Consider the following 21,684-nt stretch of genomic DNA (forward strand, 5'->3'; position numbering starts at 1 on the left):
TAAAAAATAATGGATTCTTTAATCAAACATTTTAATAAATTCCAATTGGCCCTTTAGATCTAGCATCTAAGAAATCCCACTCCAAAGATTTAGATAACACAATTCCTTTAAGACCTCCTTTTAAAAGAACATCATTTCCTACTACCCAACAGGTTACCCGCCAACAAATCCCAATGGAATAATATACTCAGCCCTATCCAACTCTGGATACCCTGCCAAACAATTGCAGCAACATGACATAGGAGGAAACGTTGAAGGTGTGCTTCCTCAGGACCCAGGCAAAGAGGACACATAAGATTGTGTTGTCTCGTCAATACATCATGCTTCACAAGCTTGTCCCTTGTTTGGAGCATGTTCATAAGCAATCTCCAAGCAAAAACTTGAATGTTGTTGGGGTCATTAGCATTCCATAACAACTTAAAGGCATTAATCTTGTCTTCTTCCAAATGAGAGCTAATAAGTCCAATGTCTACCAATCTAGCATATGTCAATTTTGAAGAGAATCATATAGCACCTCTCCACCAAACAAATGAGTCTACTGATTCTAGATTAGGACTCACACTTATAAGAATATGACCAAGCTCCTCCCAAGCGCTACCAGCAATAACAATACTCAAACCTGCAATGAAACCAAAATTCGAATCCCACATTCCATTAATCCATGGGCATGACGCATCCACCTTGAGCCTAGTAACCTGAGCAACTTCGAAGACGTATGGAAACAAAAGCTTCATAGAAAATGCCCCACACCACCTATCATTCCAAAATTCTATGTCTTAACCATTTCCCAATTTACAAGATACACTATTTCCAAACTAAGTAGCATCTTCCCCCTTTTTCCGAAGGAAAGCCTAAGATCACACCACCAAATTGAGTATTTTCTACAATTTACACTCCATTAATGATCGAGAATCAGAACTTCAATGTCTACATATTTAAATTCTAACAAAGAGTACCATACTGAACTGGAATTTGAAAGAATTCTCCAAACCTATTTACTTAGCAGTGTTGTATTGAATAATTTGTAGATTTTTATTCCTAGAGCCCTTCTAACTTTGGTTTACAAATAGATGTTACTTTAAAGTTTGTTGAGTGATTCTACCCATAACTGTTCATTTCGGTATAATTGTTTCTTATTGTTTTCTTTTATGGTTAGTAGGTGGCATTTAGCATGGATCATGGTTCTTTCCCCACCATAAAAAAAATGATATTTTTAATCATTAATATATTATTATTTATATTCAACAATTCAAATTTGTCACTTGCAACTTGTTGATGACTTTTTGATGTTGATTGCTTTACAATAATTTGAAATGATATGATATTATATTTAATTTGTTCCATTGCATTGGTTAAAAATTTGTCATTTCATTGGCCCAATAAGAAACTTTGACTTCCATTTCACTACTTAAGTTTTCATTTCATTTCTCTACTTAATTTTTCTATTATTCATTTCATTGAGATCAATTTTTCTGTTCCAAGATGATTTTATTTTTCTGGTTGCAGAAATTTGGAGTTCCTCTTCCATGGTTGAGTAAAAATTCGAAATCAATACTTCTAAGGTTTCATTCCATTAACCTTCATGCAACTTCGGGATTGATACCTAGAATAAGGGAATTGAACTTTAGACATATGGGTTTTGGAGCCGTAGAAGTATGAATTTCTTATCCATAAACAACTTCATCAGGTATCTCTATGTTCCTAACCATGTAACTAATCTTTGGAATAAATAACAATGGCAGTTACACTATTTTAATTTTTTCATTTTTATTTATATTTTGACTAGTCATATTAGTTATATGTTATAGTAACCATGTCACTGGTTGTGTGTTTGGAAACTCAGTTGGCCACCATGATTATGATATTTTACGATCTTCGGTTTCATTATGTCTTGTTTGGTTATGCGGTGGAAACAATCGATTCTCATATTTTGATAGAATTGTTTTTTTATAAAATAGAGTTTGATAGAATCAGTTCTTTTTGGTTGCTTAATGGAAATTTCCACTAATTTAAACAACATGATTTCTAAATAACCATATTAGTACAGATAAAAAACACACTTGCCAATTGTTTAAACACCTCACCTATAATTTTATAAATATCCATTCCACCCATCCAAATTTCTAATTAGATCCACTTCACATTTTATATTAATACATAAAAAATTTAATTGAAATAAATTGACCAAATAACTTAAAAGTATTGGAATATATAGTGTTACTAGTGGAAATATTTAAATACAAAAATGTATTTGGAATATTTTAAATTGGTTTTAAAAAAATAGTGGAATATTTTTTTTCTGTAAATGTGATGGGAACGGATTGTCTCCCATGAAGTGGAAAAGCATAGAGATCACTAGTATAAAAATACATTTGCTAATATTATTTTACTACATTCGTTAAGTCCATCGTTGTAATATCTCAAATTTGAAGCGCCTGATTTTTATTTTATTTTATTAGAAAAAAATTTATCACGGTTGTGTGAAACAACTGTGGTGATAAAAAATTAAGTGTTACGAGCTTTGACTTCCAACACCAACATTTTTCCATTTTTCCTATTAAAAAAAAGCATGTGTCCCTTAAATTCATAATTTAAACATAAATTGAAAAAAGTTTAACTACGATTCTATTTATCCAATGTGGTAACATGTTCTATATTTCACTATGGTTGTTCTTATCAACCGTGGTGGAGGGCTTTATTGTCAATTAAAACAAAACAAATTCTTTATTTCCTTCGTAAGATGCCCTAAGCGAACCAAACAACGGCGATTGTGAACTCTTCATCTTCACCATCTTCATTCATTTGGAACGAAAAATTTCATCATCTTCATTTTGTGTTCACCATCTTTATTCAATTGGTTTGTTCCTCTTCTTCGAAGTACGATACATTACTTTTCATGGATGATGTTCATTGCTTTTATGTCTTTTTTTTTAATTGTATATATCATTACTTTTCATGGCTGATTGTCAATGATTTCATTGCGATTTTGAAACTCTGTCAACCCCGTTAGAAAAATACAATCACAATGGACATATATTTAAGTGTTCATATTATTCTTGGTTCATAGCTCATTGTGTTTTTTGTTGTTAAATATTATATTGTTGTAATGGATATGCATATGATTTAGTTTTAGTGTTATATTATTGTTATGAATATGCTTTATGTTTAGGTTTTGGTGTGCCAATTACATTATTCTTTTGATATGTATTTCTGAATTTATTATGTATCGTAGTGTTAAGGAAAATATGCAGGAATTAAATTCCCTTGTGTCAGGGAAAGTCTGAGAGGAAAGATAGATTTTGGGATAATAATTTTCTGCTTTTTCATTACTTTTTGTGTCCTTAAATAGACTGCAAAGAATACAATTGTGCCTTAATTATAGGATCTATAGACACTTGTCAGCATCTACTACATTTGAAGAAGAGAAACTAAATTATTCTTATCCTAAATATTGCCAGGTACTAACGGTAATAAAGGCTGGAGATAGTACTATGACAGCTCACAAACTTATCACCACAAGATATTTGTTCACATTCTGAACCTAATGGGCATTTGGGCTGATCTTTTGGGCCTTTCTCTTGGCACAATATTGGAGTTGCTGTTGTCTATTTCATTTTTTCCTTTGTTTGTGTTGTTGGGACCCATTTGGTTTGTAACATTACCGTACCCATTGAGACAAATCTTGTCCTCAAGATTAAAGTGAGGGTACTTTGCTTGAAACAGTGACTTCTGTTCCCAAGTTGCTTCGGAAATTGGAATGCCGTCCCATTGAATCAGTACTTCTTTGATTTCACCATGCAAAGGTTTGTGAGCTAGCACAGCAATTGGGGTCAGTTCTTGAGGCGGAAAAGCTACCGGATCGGGAAGGGGGGAGACCTGAGTAACGGGTTGGCCGTGACAAAGCTTGAGGAGAGACACATGGAAAACAGGGTGGATCCGGGAGGAAACTGGAAGCTCCAGCTCATAAGCTACTGGACCAATGCGTCGACGGATGCGGAAAGGGCCGTAGTATCGCTTTGCTAGCTTCTGTGAGGGTCGATGTTGGACAGAACTTTGTCGGTAAGGTTGTAATTTTAAGAAAACCCATTGATCAACTTCAAATTGTTTGTCCTTTCGATGGAGGTTTACTTGTTGAACCATACGATTTCTGGCTTTGGTGAGGTTTTCTTTGAGCAGACGGAGGATGCGAGCTTTGTTGTGAAGTAATTCATCCAAGGTGTTGATTTTGGATTTCCCAGTGGTGTATGGAACCAAGGTGGGTGGTTTGCGACCGTAGAGGGCTTCGAACGGAGTCATACCTATCGCAGAGTGAAAAGCAGTGTTATACCAAAATTCCGCAAGTGAAAGGAAGCGAACCCAAAGTTGTGGTTCGTCGCTCACAAAACAACGCAGGTATGTCTCCAAACAGCGATTTACAACTTCGGTTTGTCCGTCGGTTTGAGGATGGTAAGAGCTACTGAAAGAAAGTGTGGTTCCCAGGTGTTTGAACAAGGAGCGCCAAAACTGACTGACAAATATACGGTCTCTGTCACTAACAATTGTTTTGGGTGCCCCATGGAGTTTGTAGATCTCAGAAATGAAAATTGGAGCTAGTGAGGCAGCAGTGAAACTTGCAGGTAGCGAAATAAAATGGGCAAATTTGGTGAGGCGATCAACAATGACCCAGATGGTGGTTTTATGGTGCGATGGGGAAGGTTGGTGATGAAATCCATGGAGATGTCATCCCAAACTTGTTGAGGTAACGGTAACGGTTGGAGTAAACCGTAAGGGGCATGGGTGTTGTATTTATTGTGTTGGCAAGTGGTGCAGCGATTGACGAATTGTTTGACATCTCGGTGCATACCCGGCCAATAGAAGGATGCTGATACACGCGCCAAGGTAGCTTGAATACCGGAGTGGCCGCCTAAAGGTGAAGCATGGAATTCTTGTAGAATTTCCAATCGAAGCCCTGTTTCTTCAGGTATAAACAGTCTATCTTTGAAGTAGAGTAGGTCTGATTTGTGAGAAAAATGTTGCCTCATTTTGGTGTCTTCTTGTGCTTTCCTGATTAGATTCTGACCTGCAGGGTTAGTAAAAAAAAAGATTGTAATTGAGAAATTAAAGGGAAGAAAGGGAACTAATAGCTGCACAGATTTCCTCAATTGGTGGCTCAGTTACTCGAGATAATGCGTCGGCGACAACATTGTCTTTTCCAGGTTTGTAATGAATTTCATAGTTATAACCCACAAGTTTAGTTAACCACTTTTGTTGCTCTGGGGTTTGGATTGTTTGTGTCATGAGACATTTCAAACTCTTATGATCTGTGAAGATCTTAAAAGTGGATCCTAACAAATATTGTCTCCATTTTTTTATTGCTTCAGTTAGGCCATATAACTCTCGCACATATGTGGATGCGGCAGAAAGACGGGCGTTCAGCTTTTTGCTGAAAAAAGCGATGGGTCGGGAGTTTTGGGACAGAACAGCGCCAATTGCTGTGGTGGATGCATCAGTCGTGACTTCGAAGGGTTGGGAGAAATCAGGTAAGGTAAGTGTAGGTAGTTTGATCATTGCTTCTTTGAGAGTGTCAAAAGCTACAACTGCTTCGTCTGTCCATTTGAATGAATTAGCTTTCAGTAAATCTGTGAGAGGGCTGGCAATAGATGCGTAATTCAAGACAAAACGACGGTAGAATCCTGTAAGTCCCAGGAAAGCCCTAAGTGCAGTAATGTTTTTAGGTGGAGGCCAAGAGATCATGGCCTGAATTTTTGAAGGATCAGCTTGTACACCATTTGCTGAAATCAGGTGTCCTAAATAGTCAATAGAAAGGACCCCAAATTGGCATTTGGATAGTTTAGCATAGAATTGGTGGGTAGCAAGTAAAGCTAGGACTTGGTTGATGTGAGTGAGGTGTAATTCCCATGTGGGGCTGTAGATTAAGATGTCGTCAAAGAAGACGAGGGTGAATTTGCGGAGGTAGGGTCGAAGGAGGTCATTCATGGCGGCTTGGAAGGTTGAGGGGGCGTTAGATAAGCCGAAAGGCATCACTAGAAATTCACAGTGGCCGTCAAACGTGCGAAAACCAGTTTTGTGAAAATCTTCCGGAACTAAACGAATTTGGTGGTAACCGGACCTTAAATCAATTTTGGAGAAATAGGTTGCTCCATGTAACTCATCTAAGAGCTCATCAATGGTTGGTATGGGGAAACGGTCCTTGATGGTGATGTTGTTAAGAGCCCTATAATCTACGCAAAACCGCCAGGAACCATCTTTTTTTTTCACTAGTAGGACGGGTGAGGAATATGGGCTCGTGCTAGGTTGGATTATCCCATCTTGCAACATTTCTTTAATAAGGTTGGTCATGGTTTCTTTTTGATAGTGGGGGTATCAGTATGGTTTAATGTTGATAGGAGTAGCATTGGGTTGGAGGTGAATGTGATGGTCATGATATCTTGAAGGTGGTAAACCTTGTGGTTTTGAGAAAATGGGAAGGTAGTTATTAAGGATAGGTTGTATGTCAGGGTGAAAGGTTTGAATGAGTTGTGCATCTGTTAAAGGATCGGTGCTTTGTGGTGGTGAAATATGTGTGGGATGGGTGGGGACCATGGAAATAGAGTGAAAGGTTGCGATGGCATTAGTTTGTAGCATGCGGTGTAGTTGGTGGGCAGAAGCTTGTGTTAGGGTGTTAGGTTTAGAACCAGTGATGGTGAGGAGAGCATCATTGTGATAAAACTACATAGAAGGAACACTAAAATCAGAGACAAATGGCCCTAAAGTTTGCAACCATTGAACCCCAAGAACCACATCAGCCCCTTGGATAGGAAGAACGTAAAGGGAAACCGTGAAAAGATGTTGGTCAACCATTAAAGGGGTCTCTTTGCAAAGACCTGTGCAATGTAAGTGATCACCGTTACCTACCATCACTGAAAAAGATGACAAGGGTTGGATAGAGAGGTGTAAGAAAGAGGCTACGCGCGGTTGAATGATGTTATGGGAGCTGCCTGAATCGACCAAAACTGTAATGTGGTGGCCATGAATGGATGCAGTGAAGCGTAAGGTGCGGGGGGAGGGGTGGCCAGTGGCAGCTTGGAGGGACAATTGGAATAGTGTTGGTTCAATGTTAAGTGGTTTTGTAATGGTGACATTTGTGTCGTGTTGAGTAATATCAGGATCTGTTTGGGATTCGAGTAATGGGACTAGGTCTGTTTGTGTAATGAGAGCACATAAATTAGCATCTGACGGTGTGGAGTCATCGGTATCCAGGAGTAACAAGAATTGTTTGGATTTACAGCGGTGGCCAGGATGAAATCGCTCATCACAGTTAAAACACAATCCTTGTGTGCGTCTTTGTTGCATCTCTGTGGGATTCAATCGCTTAATAGGAAAAGGGGTTTGAGGGAGTGTGTTACGTTGGGGTAATTGATGCGGGGGAGTGGGTAGAAGCGGGGGTTTTGGATATTTAGATGTAGTAGCTTGGAAAGGCCGTGTGACAGAGGTTTTGGATTCAATGAGCTTTGCAAGGCCTATGGCCTGGGAAATGGATGTAGGTTGATGGACAACAAGTTCATTTTGGATATGGAATTTTAAACCTGAGACAAAACAGTCAGTGATAGCCAAAGGTGATAGACCTGTTACCCTATTACAAAGACGTTCGAAATCCCGTTGATAGTCAGCAACTGATGCTGTTTGTTTGAGTTTGAAAAGGGCTTGTTGATGGTTGTCGTAAGCAGAGGGTCCAAAACGAACCTCCAAAGCTCGTGTGAACGCCTCCCATGTTGAAAGGAGGTGATTGTTGAACATCCATTGGTACCAACCAAGGGCGTCACCAGTCATGTAGCCGGCAACGTGAGCTAATCGTTGGTGGTGGGGAATGGCGTAGTGAGCGAAAAACTGGTTAGCTTGGAAGACCCAATCGAGGGGGTTTGTGCCGTCAAAAGGCAAGAGGCGTAACTTGGGTGGTTTCATCGTGAGATCTGTGTGCGAGGTGCCTTGGCTAGGAGAAATCTGGGCTTGGACAGGAATTTGGGATTGTAGAGATTCCATGGAAGCTAAATAATCCTCATGGCGTTGGTCTTGAGTGTTCCGGAAAGAGGAAAAGGCTGCAGTGAGGTTATTAATGGATTCTTGTAGTTGTTGGAGGGTAGGTGGTTCAGATGGTTGTTGTCGGCACTACGCCAAAAAGCGCTTTTAACAGCGCATCTTAGACAGCGCTTTTAACAGAAAGCGCTGTCTAAGGTTAAAATTAAAATAAAGCGCTGAAAATGTTCCAAGAAAATACTAAAAGCGCTGTCTAAGGGGGGGTCTTAGACAGCGCTTTTTAAAAGCGCTGTCTAAGACCCCCCCTTAGACAGCGCTTTTAGGAAGCGCTTTTACATATAGACCTTAGACAGCGCTTTTAATAAAGCGCTGTCTAAAGTCTTTAAATTAAAAAAAAAATTAAAACCAAAAGCGCTGTCTAAGGGGGGGTTTAGAAAGCGCTTTTGGAAAGCGCTGTCTAAGGCATACCTTAGAAAGCGCTTTACACAAAAGCGCTTTCTAAGGTCTTATTAAAATAAAATTTCAGACCACAAAGCGCTTTCGTGTTCTGTTCTTTTGTTTTCCCTCTTCTTCAGTCACCTCAAAAACTTACGCCATTTCCACAAAAGCCCTACCTTCTCACTCTCGGCGGCCGTGCTCACGTATTTCTCTCTGGAAACAAACCGGCGGCGCGTATTTCTTTGGTACCGGCGGCGCGTATTTCTTCTCACTATACCGGCAGCGAAACAAACCCTTCCTTCTCAGTACTGTACCGGCGGCGCGTATTTCTTTGGTAAGTCTCTTTCTCAAACCCTAAATAACTTTGGTACCACATGCATGTTGAAGTAGAGGTTTCGACTACATTGTATTCATTCTTGCATATGTGAATGTTTATGGTTTGTGAGTGATATTTGATTTTATATAATGTGTTATAGATGAACATTATGTGTGAAAACTCTTGCCCCATTTTATATTTTTCTGTATTTTTCTGTATCACCAATGTTGGTTCTGTTGAAAACTCAGTCATATTTTTCTGTATCACCAATGTTGGTTCTGTATTATGTGTGAAAACTCAGTCATATAAAATGACCCAAATTTGAGATTTTGAAGTTTATTCTGTTGCCTTAGGGTTGAATGTTGGTTTTGAAGTTGAATCAGTTAGTGTTTAGGGAATTAAAGTGTTAGTTTGAAATGTTAGTTAAGTTAGTAAGTTAGTGAAAAGTAGTTAGTTGGTTATTGATAATATGATTGTTAGTTGAGTTGATTCGATAGTTAGCTATGAAACTGTTAATTATGTGTCAGAGACTGTTAGAGATTAATTAGAGATTAATTAGAACAGTTTTGTTAGTAGGACTGTTATGAAATTTGAAATGTGATTCAGTTAGTTATTTAGGAAAGTTGGTTAGTCATGTTTGAATTGGCAAATAAAGTTAGTAAGTTAGTTAATATTGAATGGACAAGGTTTATTAGTGTATTTTGAAATCAGTTATTGAAATGCTAATAGGAGTTAAAGTAGTAGTTAGTGTATCAATTTAGTAACTCATGCTAGTCTGAAAAGAACAAGCTACAAAGTTTGGTGACAGGTGAATACTATTTAGGATGTTAATGGATTTTGGTGAATGTATTTTGAAATCAATTTGAATGTTCATTGAAACTACTATGGAATAATAGTTTTGACCAGTTGAATGTTCAAAGATACTACCTTAGTTATGTATTTTCGTCTGGATTAATTGTTTACTTAAATAAGTAGGAAAACCATGGATAAAACATGGATCTGTGCCGATCGAATGACCAAAGAGTACGAGAGTGGGGTTTTGGAATTCGTTAAGTATGCTGTTCAACACGCTGAAAACCCCAGACGAATGCATTGTCCTTGCTTGCGTTGTTGTTATATTGGTAAGGTTGACGCACATGGATTGAAATCGCATTTGCTGAGGCATGGAATTGATCAAAGTTATCAGTGTTGGATATTTCATGGTGAGAAAATTAACGAGAATGTTGAATCGAGTGGAAAAAGTAGTACGACCTATGCTTCATACGACAAAGACACGGAAACATACGATTGTGATCGAGTTGAAGAGATTGTAGAAGCACTGGAAGAAGATCTTCATGATTGTCCTGAAATGTTTGAGAGGATGGTAAGCGATGCTGAGAAACCGTTGTACAAAGGTTGCACTAAATTCTCAAGACTTTCTGCGGTATTAAAGTTGTACAACTTAAAGGCGGGTAATGGATGGTCGGATAAAAGTTTCACAGAGTTGTTGGCCCTTATGAGAGAAATGCTACCGGATGATAATGTTCTTCCTAATCGAACCTATGAGGCAAAAAAAATGTTGTGCTCTATTGGCATGAGCTATGATAAGATACATGCTTGTCCTAACGATTGCATTTTGTTTCGTAACGAATATGCAATGTTAACTGAGTGCCCTAAATGCGGTTTGTCTCGATATAAGAAAAGATTATCTCCCGCAAAAGTCTTATGGTATTTTCCGATAATTCCGAGATTTAGGCGCATGTTTCGTAGTGAAACCGATGCAAGACATCTTACTTGGCATGCAGATGAAAGAATTATTGATGGAATGTATCGGCATCCGGCTGATTCACCACAGTGGTCGAAGATTGATAATGATTATCCTGAGTTTGGATCAGAAGCAAGAAACCTTCGATTGGCATTATCTACTGATGGAATGAACCCACATGGTCTTCAAAGTATCTCACATACCACATGGCCTGTGATTCTTATGATTTATAACCTACCTCCGTCGCTATGTATGAAGCGTAAGTACATGATGTTATCTATGTTAATCTCTGGGCCTAAACAACCAGGGAATGACATAGACGTATACTTGACACCTCTGATCGAAGATTTAAAGATTTTGTGGGAGAACGGTGTGGAGGTTTATGATGGATATAGGAAAGAAAGTTTCAATTTGAGGGCGATGTTGTTTGGCACAATTAATGATTTTCCAGCATACGGGAATCTATCTGGGTATAGCATTAAAGGTCAACGTGCGTGTCCTGTTTGTGAAGACGGAACCGATACGATTCGATTGGAACTTTGCCAGAAGAATGTGTTTCTCGGTCATCGTAGATTCTTACATTCTAAACATCACTACCGTGGATGGAGAAAAGCATTCAATGGAGACACCGAACATCGTAGAGCTCCACCCGCATTGTCAGGTGAACAAGTTTTTGAAAAGGTGAAAGATGTGCGTACTGAGTTTGGCAAGCCTTTTGCACATAAGATTGTGAAAGGTGGGTGGAAGAAAAGGTCGATATTTTTTGAATTGCCATATTGGAAGTCTTTGTACGTGAGACATTTTCTCGATGTTATGCATATTGAAAAAAACGTATTTGAAAGTGTTATCGGTACATTACTCAATATAAAAGGCAAGTCTAAGGATGGCCTTAAAGCAAGGGAGGACATGTTAAAAATGGGAATGAGAACTGAATTAGCACCCGTGAAGAAAGGAAGACGAACATATCTACCACCTGCTGCTTTTACTTTATCTAGAAAGGAGAAAAAAAATTGTGTAAGTCTCTGAGTGAAGTTAAGGTTCCAGAAGGATACTCATCTGATATCAGAAGACTTGTTTCTATGAAAGACCTCAAGTTGAAGAATTTGAAGACACATGATTGCCATGTTATAATGGAACATTTTCTACCGATAGGTATACGTTCTATTTTGCCTGAAAAAGTAAGAAGTGCCATAACTAAATTGTGTTTTTTCTTTAGGTCAATTTGTAGTAAGGTGATCGATCCCGAGATCTTACCAACACTACAAAAAGAGATTGTAATTACCTTGTGTGAGCTTGAAATGTATTTTCCTCCGTCTTTTTTTGACATAATGGTTCATTTAGTTGTTCATCTTGTGAAAGAGACACAGTTGTGTGGACCAGCTTATATGAGATGGATGTACCCTGCTGAACGGTATATGAAAATATTAAAAGGGTACGTGAAATCCCGAAGTCGACCAGAGGGTTGTATTGTTGAACGATACATTGTTGAAGAAGCTGTTGAGTTTTGTACTGAATATTTGTCTAACGTTCAATCGATTGGACTCCCTAGAGCTCAGATTTTCGACAAAATGGAAGGTAAAAAATTAATTGGGAATAAAATTGTGACAATATCAAGGGATGAACGGGATCAAGTTCATTTGTATGTTCTGCACAATAATAATGAGGTTGAGCCATATGTTGAAATGCACAAGGATGTACTCCGAAGGTTAAATCCGAACAGAAATGAAAATTGGATAGTTATAGAGCACAATCAAAGTTTCATACAATGGTTGAAGGATCATATTTATTTGAAGCGCTCTTCAGATCCTTCTTCGTTAACAGAAAGGTTGAGATGTTTGGCGTATGGTCCAAGTTTGCATGTGTTTTCTCATAGCGCATATTCAATTAATGGATACACATTTTATACCAAAGAACAAGATGATAAGAGTACTATGCAAAATAGTGGTGTCACCGTGCTAGCTGAAGCAATGCATATATCAAGTATGAAGGACTTAAACCCCAAATATGCAAATTTGTCATATTTTGGAGTTATTGAGCATATTTGGGTGTTTGATTACGAGAAGTTTCAGATTCCCATCTTTGGTTGCAAGTGGGTGAATAGTAGTGGCATACGAATGGATAAGTCTGGATTTTTGCAAGTTGATTTTACTAGGGTGGGGTACAAAGATGAACCTTTTATTCTAGCATCTCAAGCTAAACAAGTGTTCTATGTGAATGACCCGAAGAGTACAAAATGGTCTATAGTGCTTTTCTCTAACAAAGTGACTGATGATAGCGGTGTCGATCAATGTGATATTGATGTTGAGAATGAGTCATGCATTAGACGGAATGAGTTGAATAGAAATGATGAAGTTGAGGATCTTATACCGGATGAGTCATATATAAGAAACGATCATAATGAGGGAATTTGGATCAATTCATCCGTACGCATTGCTAAGAAACAAGTGATTAATATTCCAACAAAGAAAAGAAAGAGATGTTAGTGACTTAGGTAAATTATCCATGGTTTCTTTATGTTTTTTTTCATTTGTTTTGATTATAAGTTATATGTGGTAATGCATGATTTCATTATATTTTTGTATTCAATTGCTTTGATTATAAGTTATATCTGATAATGCATGATTTCTTTATTTTTTGTTTTCAATTGTTTTGATTATAAGTTATATTTGATATTTGATGGTTTCCTTGGTTTATTACAGGTTAGACATGGCTGATGACCAACATGAGGAAGTTAGTAAAGTATCCGCGGAAGAAGAAATCCGAAGAGGCATCACAGTAATGCGAAGGGTGGTCCAAGGAAGATCTCGAGGCATCATACTAGATGTCTCTTGGAACAACCAGGGACAACTTATAGAACCTAATGGGCATACCTTAACTAGTTTCATCGGTGCACTAGTAAGGAATGAAATTCCCATTACATGTGATGATTGGAGAAATAAAGAGTTGAAAGAGTCCAAAGAAAAAATTTGGAGTGAGATAAAGGTACAATCATTTGGCCCTTAATTATACGGTATCAATTATGTTTTTTTCAATTACCGATACTAACTATCAATCTGTATGTTTTTCTTAGCGATGTTTTAACATCGAAGAAGAAAGAAGAGGGTTTTGCATGAAATTGGCCGGAAAGCTTCTTAGAGGGTTTCGGACATTTTTATCATCCAAGTTCCTTAAGGATGCGGATGGTAATTTTGTGGATGCGGAGCTTCCTAGAAAATATGAAAGTTTGATATCGGCTGAAGAATGGGAAGCTTTCAAATCCAAGAGACAAGACCCGACTTTTCAAAGAATAAGTGCTACGAATCGGGAAAGAGCATCAAGTCCCGCATATCCGTACCGAAAAGGACGTGTCGGATATGGACGCTTAGAACAATCCATGGTAAGTATTTATAAATTGCGAAAACAAATTTGTTCATCATATATTAGTTTTATCTGATCAAATTGTATGACTTAATGTGTAGCTGCAGAAGGAGGAAAGTTCAGAAACATCTCTTCCTGCACATGTTTTGTGGAAGGAAGCCCGTGTGGGCAAATCTGGAGTTCCACAAGAAGAAGTTTTAAACGTATACCAGAAATGTGTAAGTATAATATTTTTTCATTAATTGAATAACATTTTTATACACATATTTTACAAGTATACGGTATTCATCTGATTTTTCAGGAGGAGCTATCTCAGTCTCTATCTCCCGATGATACTAAGAGCATACTTAGTCGGGCATTAGATGTCCCTGAGTATTCTGGTCGGGTGAGGGGTAAGGGATTTGGAGTCACTCCGACCTCCCTCAGTGTTAGAAAAGGAAAGGCTCCTAGTAATCGGGAGCTTCATGCAAGATTGGAAGCCATGCAAGCTGAGCTTGATGCATTGAGGAGAGAAAGAGAGGCTAGCGCCTCAACGGTATACAGAGATGCTTCGGACAAAAACAGTATCAACTGTACCTTTCAGCCGAACATTCCAGAGGTAATTACATATAATTGTCTTAAATTGAACTATTTGCTTAAATTATGTATTTGACATATATACACATTAACGATTTCTTGTTATTATTGGTTTTAGGGCATTTCCCATTGTCAGCTGTATTTGTCGTCACCACACTATCGGATGGTTGGCAAGGGAAAAGTGCATAACGTTAGCGGAGTATTACTCCACACTAGAGAGCTCCCTGCTGGATGTTTGAAGGTATCAGTTGATATTGCAGTTGACCCGAATGCATTATTACCATATCCTAGCGATGATTCGGATGCAACAACGGTGCACGAAGCAGTAGGTTCGTTTGTTGCATGGCCGACAAACCTCATATGCGTAGGATATGAGGTATGCTTAAAACTTATGTTAACTTTAATGTGTATATTCAAAGTTTAAAATTTATGCTTAAAATTTACTTACATATTTTCCTTGATTATGTTAAATAGACTCCCACAAAATCCAAATCAAGAAAAGAGGTAATATACAATTATATGACATATATTCATGGAAGTTGTTACATTCTTAATTTGATCTAACTATTTATATGACATGTAGGTTCAAGAAAATGAGGTTAGCAATGCCTCCGCACAACAAATAAAGGAGGTTAGGAACGCCTCCGCACGGGTAAAAAGTTCTGGTGCTAAGAAGACCGTAGCTAGGAAAAAACCTACCACCAAGTATAGGTCGTGCCTCAGGACATTTCTAGAGATGACCGATATACCGACCGGAGGTGTTCGGATTATACATATGGAGGAAGGGATTTTCGGCTTTGATTACGACCAAATGATTGGTAATGAAGACTTCATGCAAGTTTTTGGTCATGAAGAAATCGGCGTCAACATTGTCAATACATATATTAGGTAAATCCGGTCTACTTTGTTTTATTAATTAAACAACTTATGTTAATGATGTTTACTTTATGTTAATCCGGTTTACTTTATGTTTCAAAAGAGGTGTTAATGATGTTTTTATATTAGGTTTTTGTATGACAAATTGATGCGCCCCAGTGATTTGGACGAGTCATTCGGATTCTTAGCACCCGCGAGCGTCAACTTAGGTTTAATCTTAAGTAGACCGCATACCGTGACGGAGTATGTTCTTCGGATCCTCATGGAGAATAAAGATGCGGAGAAGTTGTTTTTTATACCGTTTAATACCGGGTTAGCATTTCATTCTAAATTCATCTATTATAATTATTTTCCAAGTTACCATCTAACATTTGCCTAATCATTACAGTGGACATTGGTTGTTGCTCGCAATCAATCCTATCCGAGAAATTGTGTATTATCTTGACTCGTTAGGAAATGATTGGACAACATACCCGGATATGAAGGACCTAATTGACACGTAAGTGAGAATGTTCAAATTTTTCTTAGTTTATGTGAATTGTTCTAATTGCTTCATTTTTATTTTATTAGCGTCCTACAAGCTTTTCGGGCCCAACGAGATATCCAAACCTCAAGGAGGAGCGCCAACCGCATTACATGGATTAAAGTGGCGGTATATTTTTAATTACCACATTTTTTATTATATTAGTGATGACACTTGATAAAACTTAGGATTTATAATCCATATTTTTTTTTCATGTAGTGTCCTCAACAACGTAATCAAATAGATTGCGGGTATTTCGTGTTGAGGTTTATGCGGGATACTCTTGCTTTGGGCCGATTAGTGATTCCCACCGATGTATGTATTTCTAACCTATGAGTTATTTTTATATTTACACATATCTCATATAATTAAATAGTTGGAATTAATTCAAAATATGTTATATTATTATGTAGTACTTTGAGGAATTCAAGTGTGCATTTTATACAAAGGATCAAGTGGACGAAATCAAAGAGGAGTGGTGTCAATTCATGATAGAGCTCAAAGTTTTTTCATAAATTTGTGTAATTAATGTGTACATTTGTAGTATATGTAATGACTTGTAAATGTGTACATAAATTTGTATATATTTTGATACTAATTGTCATATTTGTAAATGTGTACAAAATTGGTTTGAATTGGTATATATATATATTGTTAGCCAAAAATTGGTAGAAAAAAGGCCAAAATGGCATGTATAAAATGTGATAACTGTCTGTCAAAATCTGGTTGAAAACAGGTAGAAATTCTGGTTTATAAACCTGGAAAAAATGGGATTTAAAACAAAAGCTACAAAAATTTTCGTCTACATTAGACAGCGCTTCTGTAAAAAGCGCTGTCTAAAGGGGGGGTTAGAAAGCGCTTAAGGCAAAAGCGTTGTCTAAGGGGGGGGGCTTAGACAGCGCTTTTTGAAAAGCGCTGTCTAAGCCCCCCCCCCCCTTAGACAGCGCTTTTGCCTTAAGCGCTGTCTAAGGTATACCTAAAAAAATTAAAATTGGGGGGGCTTAGACAGCGCTTTTTGAAAAGCGCTGTCTAAGCCCCCCCCCCCCTTAGACAGCGCTTTGGCCAAAAGCGCTGTCTAAAGTATACCTAAAAAAATTAAAATAGGAGGGTCTTAGAAAGCGCTTTTGGCCAAAGCGCTGTCTAAGGGGGGGGCTTAGACAGCGCTTTTAAGATTTAAAAAAGCGCTGTCTAAACCTTTAGCAGCGGAGGTTTAGACAGCGCTTTAAAGCGCTGTCTAAGGCCAAAAAAAGCGCTGTCTAAGGTCTTGTTTGGCATAGTGCGGGGAGGCATGATATCAAGTAATGAGAGCACCAAATGTTAAGGAAAATATGCAGGAATTAAATTCCCTTGTGTCAGGGAAAGTCTGAGAGGAAAGATAGATTTTGGGATAATAATTTTCTGCTTTTTCATTACTTTTTGTGTCCTTAAATAGACTGCAAAGAATACAATTGTGCCTTAATTATAGGATTTATAGACACTTGTCAGCATCTACTACATTTGAAGAAGAGAAACTAAATTATTCTTATCCTAAATATTGCCAGGTACTAACGGTAATAAAGGCTGGAGATAGTACTATGACAACTCACAAACTTATCACCACAAGATATTTGTTCACATTCTGAACCTAATGGGCATTTGGGTTGATCTTTTGGGCCTTTCTCTTGGCACAATATTGGAGTTGCTGTTGTCTATTTCATTTTTTCCTTTGTTTGTGTTGTTGGGACCCATTTGGTTTGTAACACGTAGTTGGAAGAAAACTGATAGATTATGTCTCGTATATGAGAAATGAGTTCTTGAATTCCTTGAATATGCTGAACAAAATCTTCTCAGAAATGATGGTATCTTTTATTGTCCTTGTGTTATTTGAGGGAATGTCAATAAACGTACAAAGGAAGAAACATTCCACCACATATGTTGTGATGGTATACGTCAAAGCTATATTATATGGACGTGGTATGGTGAAGTGGATAAAAAGAAAAATATGGCATCACAAATTCACGAAGTTGATGAAGATGAAGATATGAATGATCGACTAGAAGATATGTTTCGTGATATTGGAGAATATTCTTTTAGAAAATCCCATATTTATGATAATTCATGTAATGATAAGGAGACCCCTATATATAATGGGTGCAAAAGTTTTATACGATTGTCTGCAGTGTTAAAATTGTTTAATCTGAAGGAAAAAATGGGCGGTTTGATAAAAGTTTCACAAAATTGCTTGATTTGCTTAAACAGATGCTACCAGAAGATAACGGTTTGTCGGATCATTGTTATGATGCCAAGAAGATATTGTGTCCAACGGGTTTGGAGTATACCAAAATACATACACACCCTAATGATTGCATATTATACAAGAAAGAGTCTGAAAATTTGGATCAATGTCTGAAATATGGTGTGTCACATTACAAGTTGAAGGACAACAATGATGATGTCGATGAAAATGTTAGTAGGAAGCGTTCTCCTACTAAAGTGTTATTGTACTTGCTAATAACTTCAAGATTCAAGAGAGTTTTTGCTAATGCTAATAATGCAAAGAATATTAGATGACATGCAGATGAAAGAAAATATGATATAAACATTCTCGATGTAGCTGATTCTTTGCAATGGAAGAAAATTGATTTGTTGTTTACATATTTTGACATTGAACTAAGAAACCTTAGGCTGGGATTGCTACCGATGGAATGAACCACTTTCGTAATCAGAGTACTAACCATTCTTCTTGACCTGTTCTTCTCAAGATTTATAACTATCTGCTTGGTTGTGCATGAAGCACGTATATATGTTGTTAAGTATGATGATTTATAGACCACGACAACCATGAAACTACATAGATAATTATATAAGTCCATTAATTTTTGAAGATTTAAAACTTTTGTGGGAGGAAGGCGTTGGAGTTAATGATGCATATAATGGTGAAAAGTTTAAGATGCATGCAATGTTATTTTGCACAATCAATGACTTTAATGCATATGGTAATTTGACTTAATATAGTGTTAAAGGACATAAAGCATGTCCTATATGTGAATCTAATACATGTTATCACCAACTAGAGTTGTTAAAACCCTAATTATAGGAGTCTTTTAAATTGAATTAAAATTGGTTTTAATAAAAAATATAGTTTTTCAATACATTACATTTAAGAAAGGAAACTCTTTTTATAAGTTGATTTCCCTTAATTTAGCCTACAACCTGCGTTTTTCAGGGAACCACACAGTCACAAATATGTGCAAGATTGGCCTTATGATCTAAATCACATGGTGTGAATTTAACATTTATTAAACAATAATGAATTATTATGGCATATGAATGGCTAGGATCACCATGCAGATACTACTTGTTTGTCCATTTCACTTTTCACATGTGGTTGTCCATCACCCTCACTGAAAAGTAATGGTTGCCTTATAAGAAACTACTTTTTCCAATTCTCTTTCCAATCGAATGTCATTGATTTTTCAAATCAGAAGTACTTTGATAGATTAAGTCGTTCTTCAGTCAATTCACAAGTTGATAATCATGTTTTAGTGTTGACGATAATTTACTATTTTGTTCTTTTCCATGGGTTGCAATTCTTTCCCTCTAAATATAGTACTAAGTGTGTTCCAAAAATTTGTTGGATAAAATAGTACTAGTAATGTAAAATTTGTAGTACTAAATTTAGAATCTTTTTATCAAATTAAAAATTATTTGAAAAAGAAAATTAATTATATTAATATAATAAGAATTTTTGTAATAATTTAAAAATAGAAATACATGTTAAAAATATATATTATAATGTTTTTTATAATATGTTGTACATATTTTCTATTTTTAGATTTATTACAACATGTGATAATTGGATAGTTGCTTTGGTAAGCCATACTTATATGCTGATTTTCCGTGGGGTTTTTTTCTAACTATTTGAAGTTTATTCATTTAAAAATTATTGTATTTATTCTAATATTAGTATGAATTAGAAGTATTCATATTCTAATATAAGTATTATTAAAAGTTGGAGTTTTACTCCACTTTAATTTGTGGTACCTTATTACAATTTACTATGAGTAAAATAATAATGTGTTTGTTTAAGTTGTTGGATCCTATCCTATTATAAGTTATTAAAGTGCCTTTTTTTTTTCAAATGACCCAAATAGACAATTTTTTTTACTGTAGCACTATTTTTCTTTCGCAAAAATAAAATTATTCAATTTTGGAACCTGTAAACTTTGACAATTTAGGGTAAAGAATATTGTGTATTTGCTTATTAAGTACTAACTCTTTGTTTTAACTTACACTTCCAGTGAGATGATTTCCCAGACAATGGCAAAGTTGTGAAGTGACAATGATGGTCTCTATAGGTGGGTTGACGGGCTGACCGGCGAAAATGGTGGTCAAATGAAGCCTTCGTGGCGGAAACTTGTAGAAGAATGAACACTGGAGTTTCTTTGTTTCCATCTATCTCTATATTTATGGGTTTCTTTGTTGATCTATCATACCAATTAAATTATTTAACGATTATTATTTTTTGTTTATTTTTCAATGTAGTGGTTTCAATGTTTATTTTTATAATGTAGTGGTTTCAATGTTTATTTTTATAATGTAGTGGCGATCATATTACTTCGTTAATTACGTAATTAACAGTCCCCTCAATATGATTGTACTAAAACAATTGTCAAAATAAAAGGCTAAGTGATAAGTATGAGTAGATTTTGTAATTTGATCTATCAGTGCCAATTGAGCAGTTCAATATTCAGAATAATAAATTTCCAATGTAATGTACTACTAATGGACGTGATGATGGAAGTGATGGTGATTTCACTGATGAGTCAATTTTCATAAAATCTCTAAAGTTTTGAATAATAATTATAGGTATTGGAAATTGATTATTGATATATGACTTTTGAGTGCAAAAGTGAAAATTGAAGATGAAATTTTATTCTTCGAGGGACATATGTCGAACACGATGCTTCGATAAAATGTACAACAAGATACACCAGAACTAATACACTAACAAGTAATAGATGATGGAGCAGAAAAATAATAAAGAACATAATCAATTATATATCCAATTCGATGAAACTATACATACGTCCAGAGGACTGAATCTACAATCCAATAAAAGAAATTCACTATTAGTAGTTTAAATCAATTAGACTTATAAGTAACAACAAACCCTATGTATTCAATGCCTCTTCCTAACACTACCAAATGACTTTCTATTTAGAGTATCTCCCTAAATATGAGAACCTACTCATTTTTTTCTCTACCACAAACCCAGTGACAGGGGCAAACAACCAGTAAACCCTAGTAAATAACTTCAATCGTCACAAGATGAAAGAATGTTGAATATTACAACTCAACTAGACAAACCTTATATGCTAAGTTATTGAAACATAGAGGTGTACATAAACAATATTGATTACAGCTCAACTAGATAAACCTTTTATGTCAAGTTACTGAAACATAGAGGTATGCATAAAGATCCTACACTAATCCTATTAGGGATTTAGCATGGATACACGACACAAAAACTAACACTATAAGATTTTCAATGGGAGTGCTTTCTTTCTAATGTAGGTTTGAGCTCCTAATATAACAATGTAACTCTGGGCTTTTCTCCTTGGATAATATCTTTGAATTCATCCAGAATTAATGCAGAATATGTTAGATATTTTATTTGCTCCCTGAATATCTCCAATAAGATATAATTTGTTTTAATTTAAATTTCAATTCAAATCTTCAGTTAAATCTGAATTAATTTTCATCCAGTTGTCAAATAAATCACCTAATCATATTGTTAAATCAATAACAGTAAAATATTTAACAAATCTTCTACATAACATACTCCAAATGCAACATTCT

The 21,684-nt window shown here is 36.3% G+C and overlaps 1 protein-coding gene across 1 annotated transcript; it reads right to left on the reverse strand.

Annotated features, from left to right (window-relative positions):
• Nucleotides 1-503: 503 nt before the first annotated feature.
• LOC127095884 (uncharacterized) lies at nt 504-5,021 on the reverse strand. Its single transcript, XM_051034511.1, has 3 exons — nt 4,844-5,021; nt 3,668-4,298; nt 504-753 (listed from the first exon to the last, which is right to left on the reverse strand). The coding sequence occupies exons 1-3, from the start codon at nt 5,019-5,021 to the stop codon at nt 504-506; spliced, it is 1,059 nt and encodes a 352-aa protein (XP_050890468.1).
• Nucleotides 5,022-21,684: the final 16,663 nt, after the last annotated feature.

This window comes from Lathyrus oleraceus, chromosome 6, assembly GCF_024323335.1.
Source record: "Lathyrus oleraceus cultivar Zhongwan6 chromosome 6, CAAS_Psat_ZW6_1.0, whole genome shotgun sequence".
Lineage (NCBI taxonomy): Eukaryota > Viridiplantae > Streptophyta > Magnoliopsida > Fabales > Fabaceae > Lathyrus > Lathyrus oleraceus.

Bases quoted from the DNA above. Each gene is read 5' to 3' on its own strand.
- LOC127095884 (XM_051034511.1), bottom strand. From the start codon at position 5,021: ATGAGGCAACATTTTTCTCACAAATCAGACCTACTCTACTTCAAAGAT. The intron at 4,299-4,843 runs GTATGCACCGAG...ACTCTGCGATAG, and splicing joins AGCATCCTTCTATTGGCCGG to GTATGACTCCGTTCGAAGCC. The intron at 754-3,667 runs GTACGGTAATGT...TTGGAATGATAG, and splicing joins GACAAGATTTGTCTCAATGG to GTGGTGTGGGGCATTTTCTA.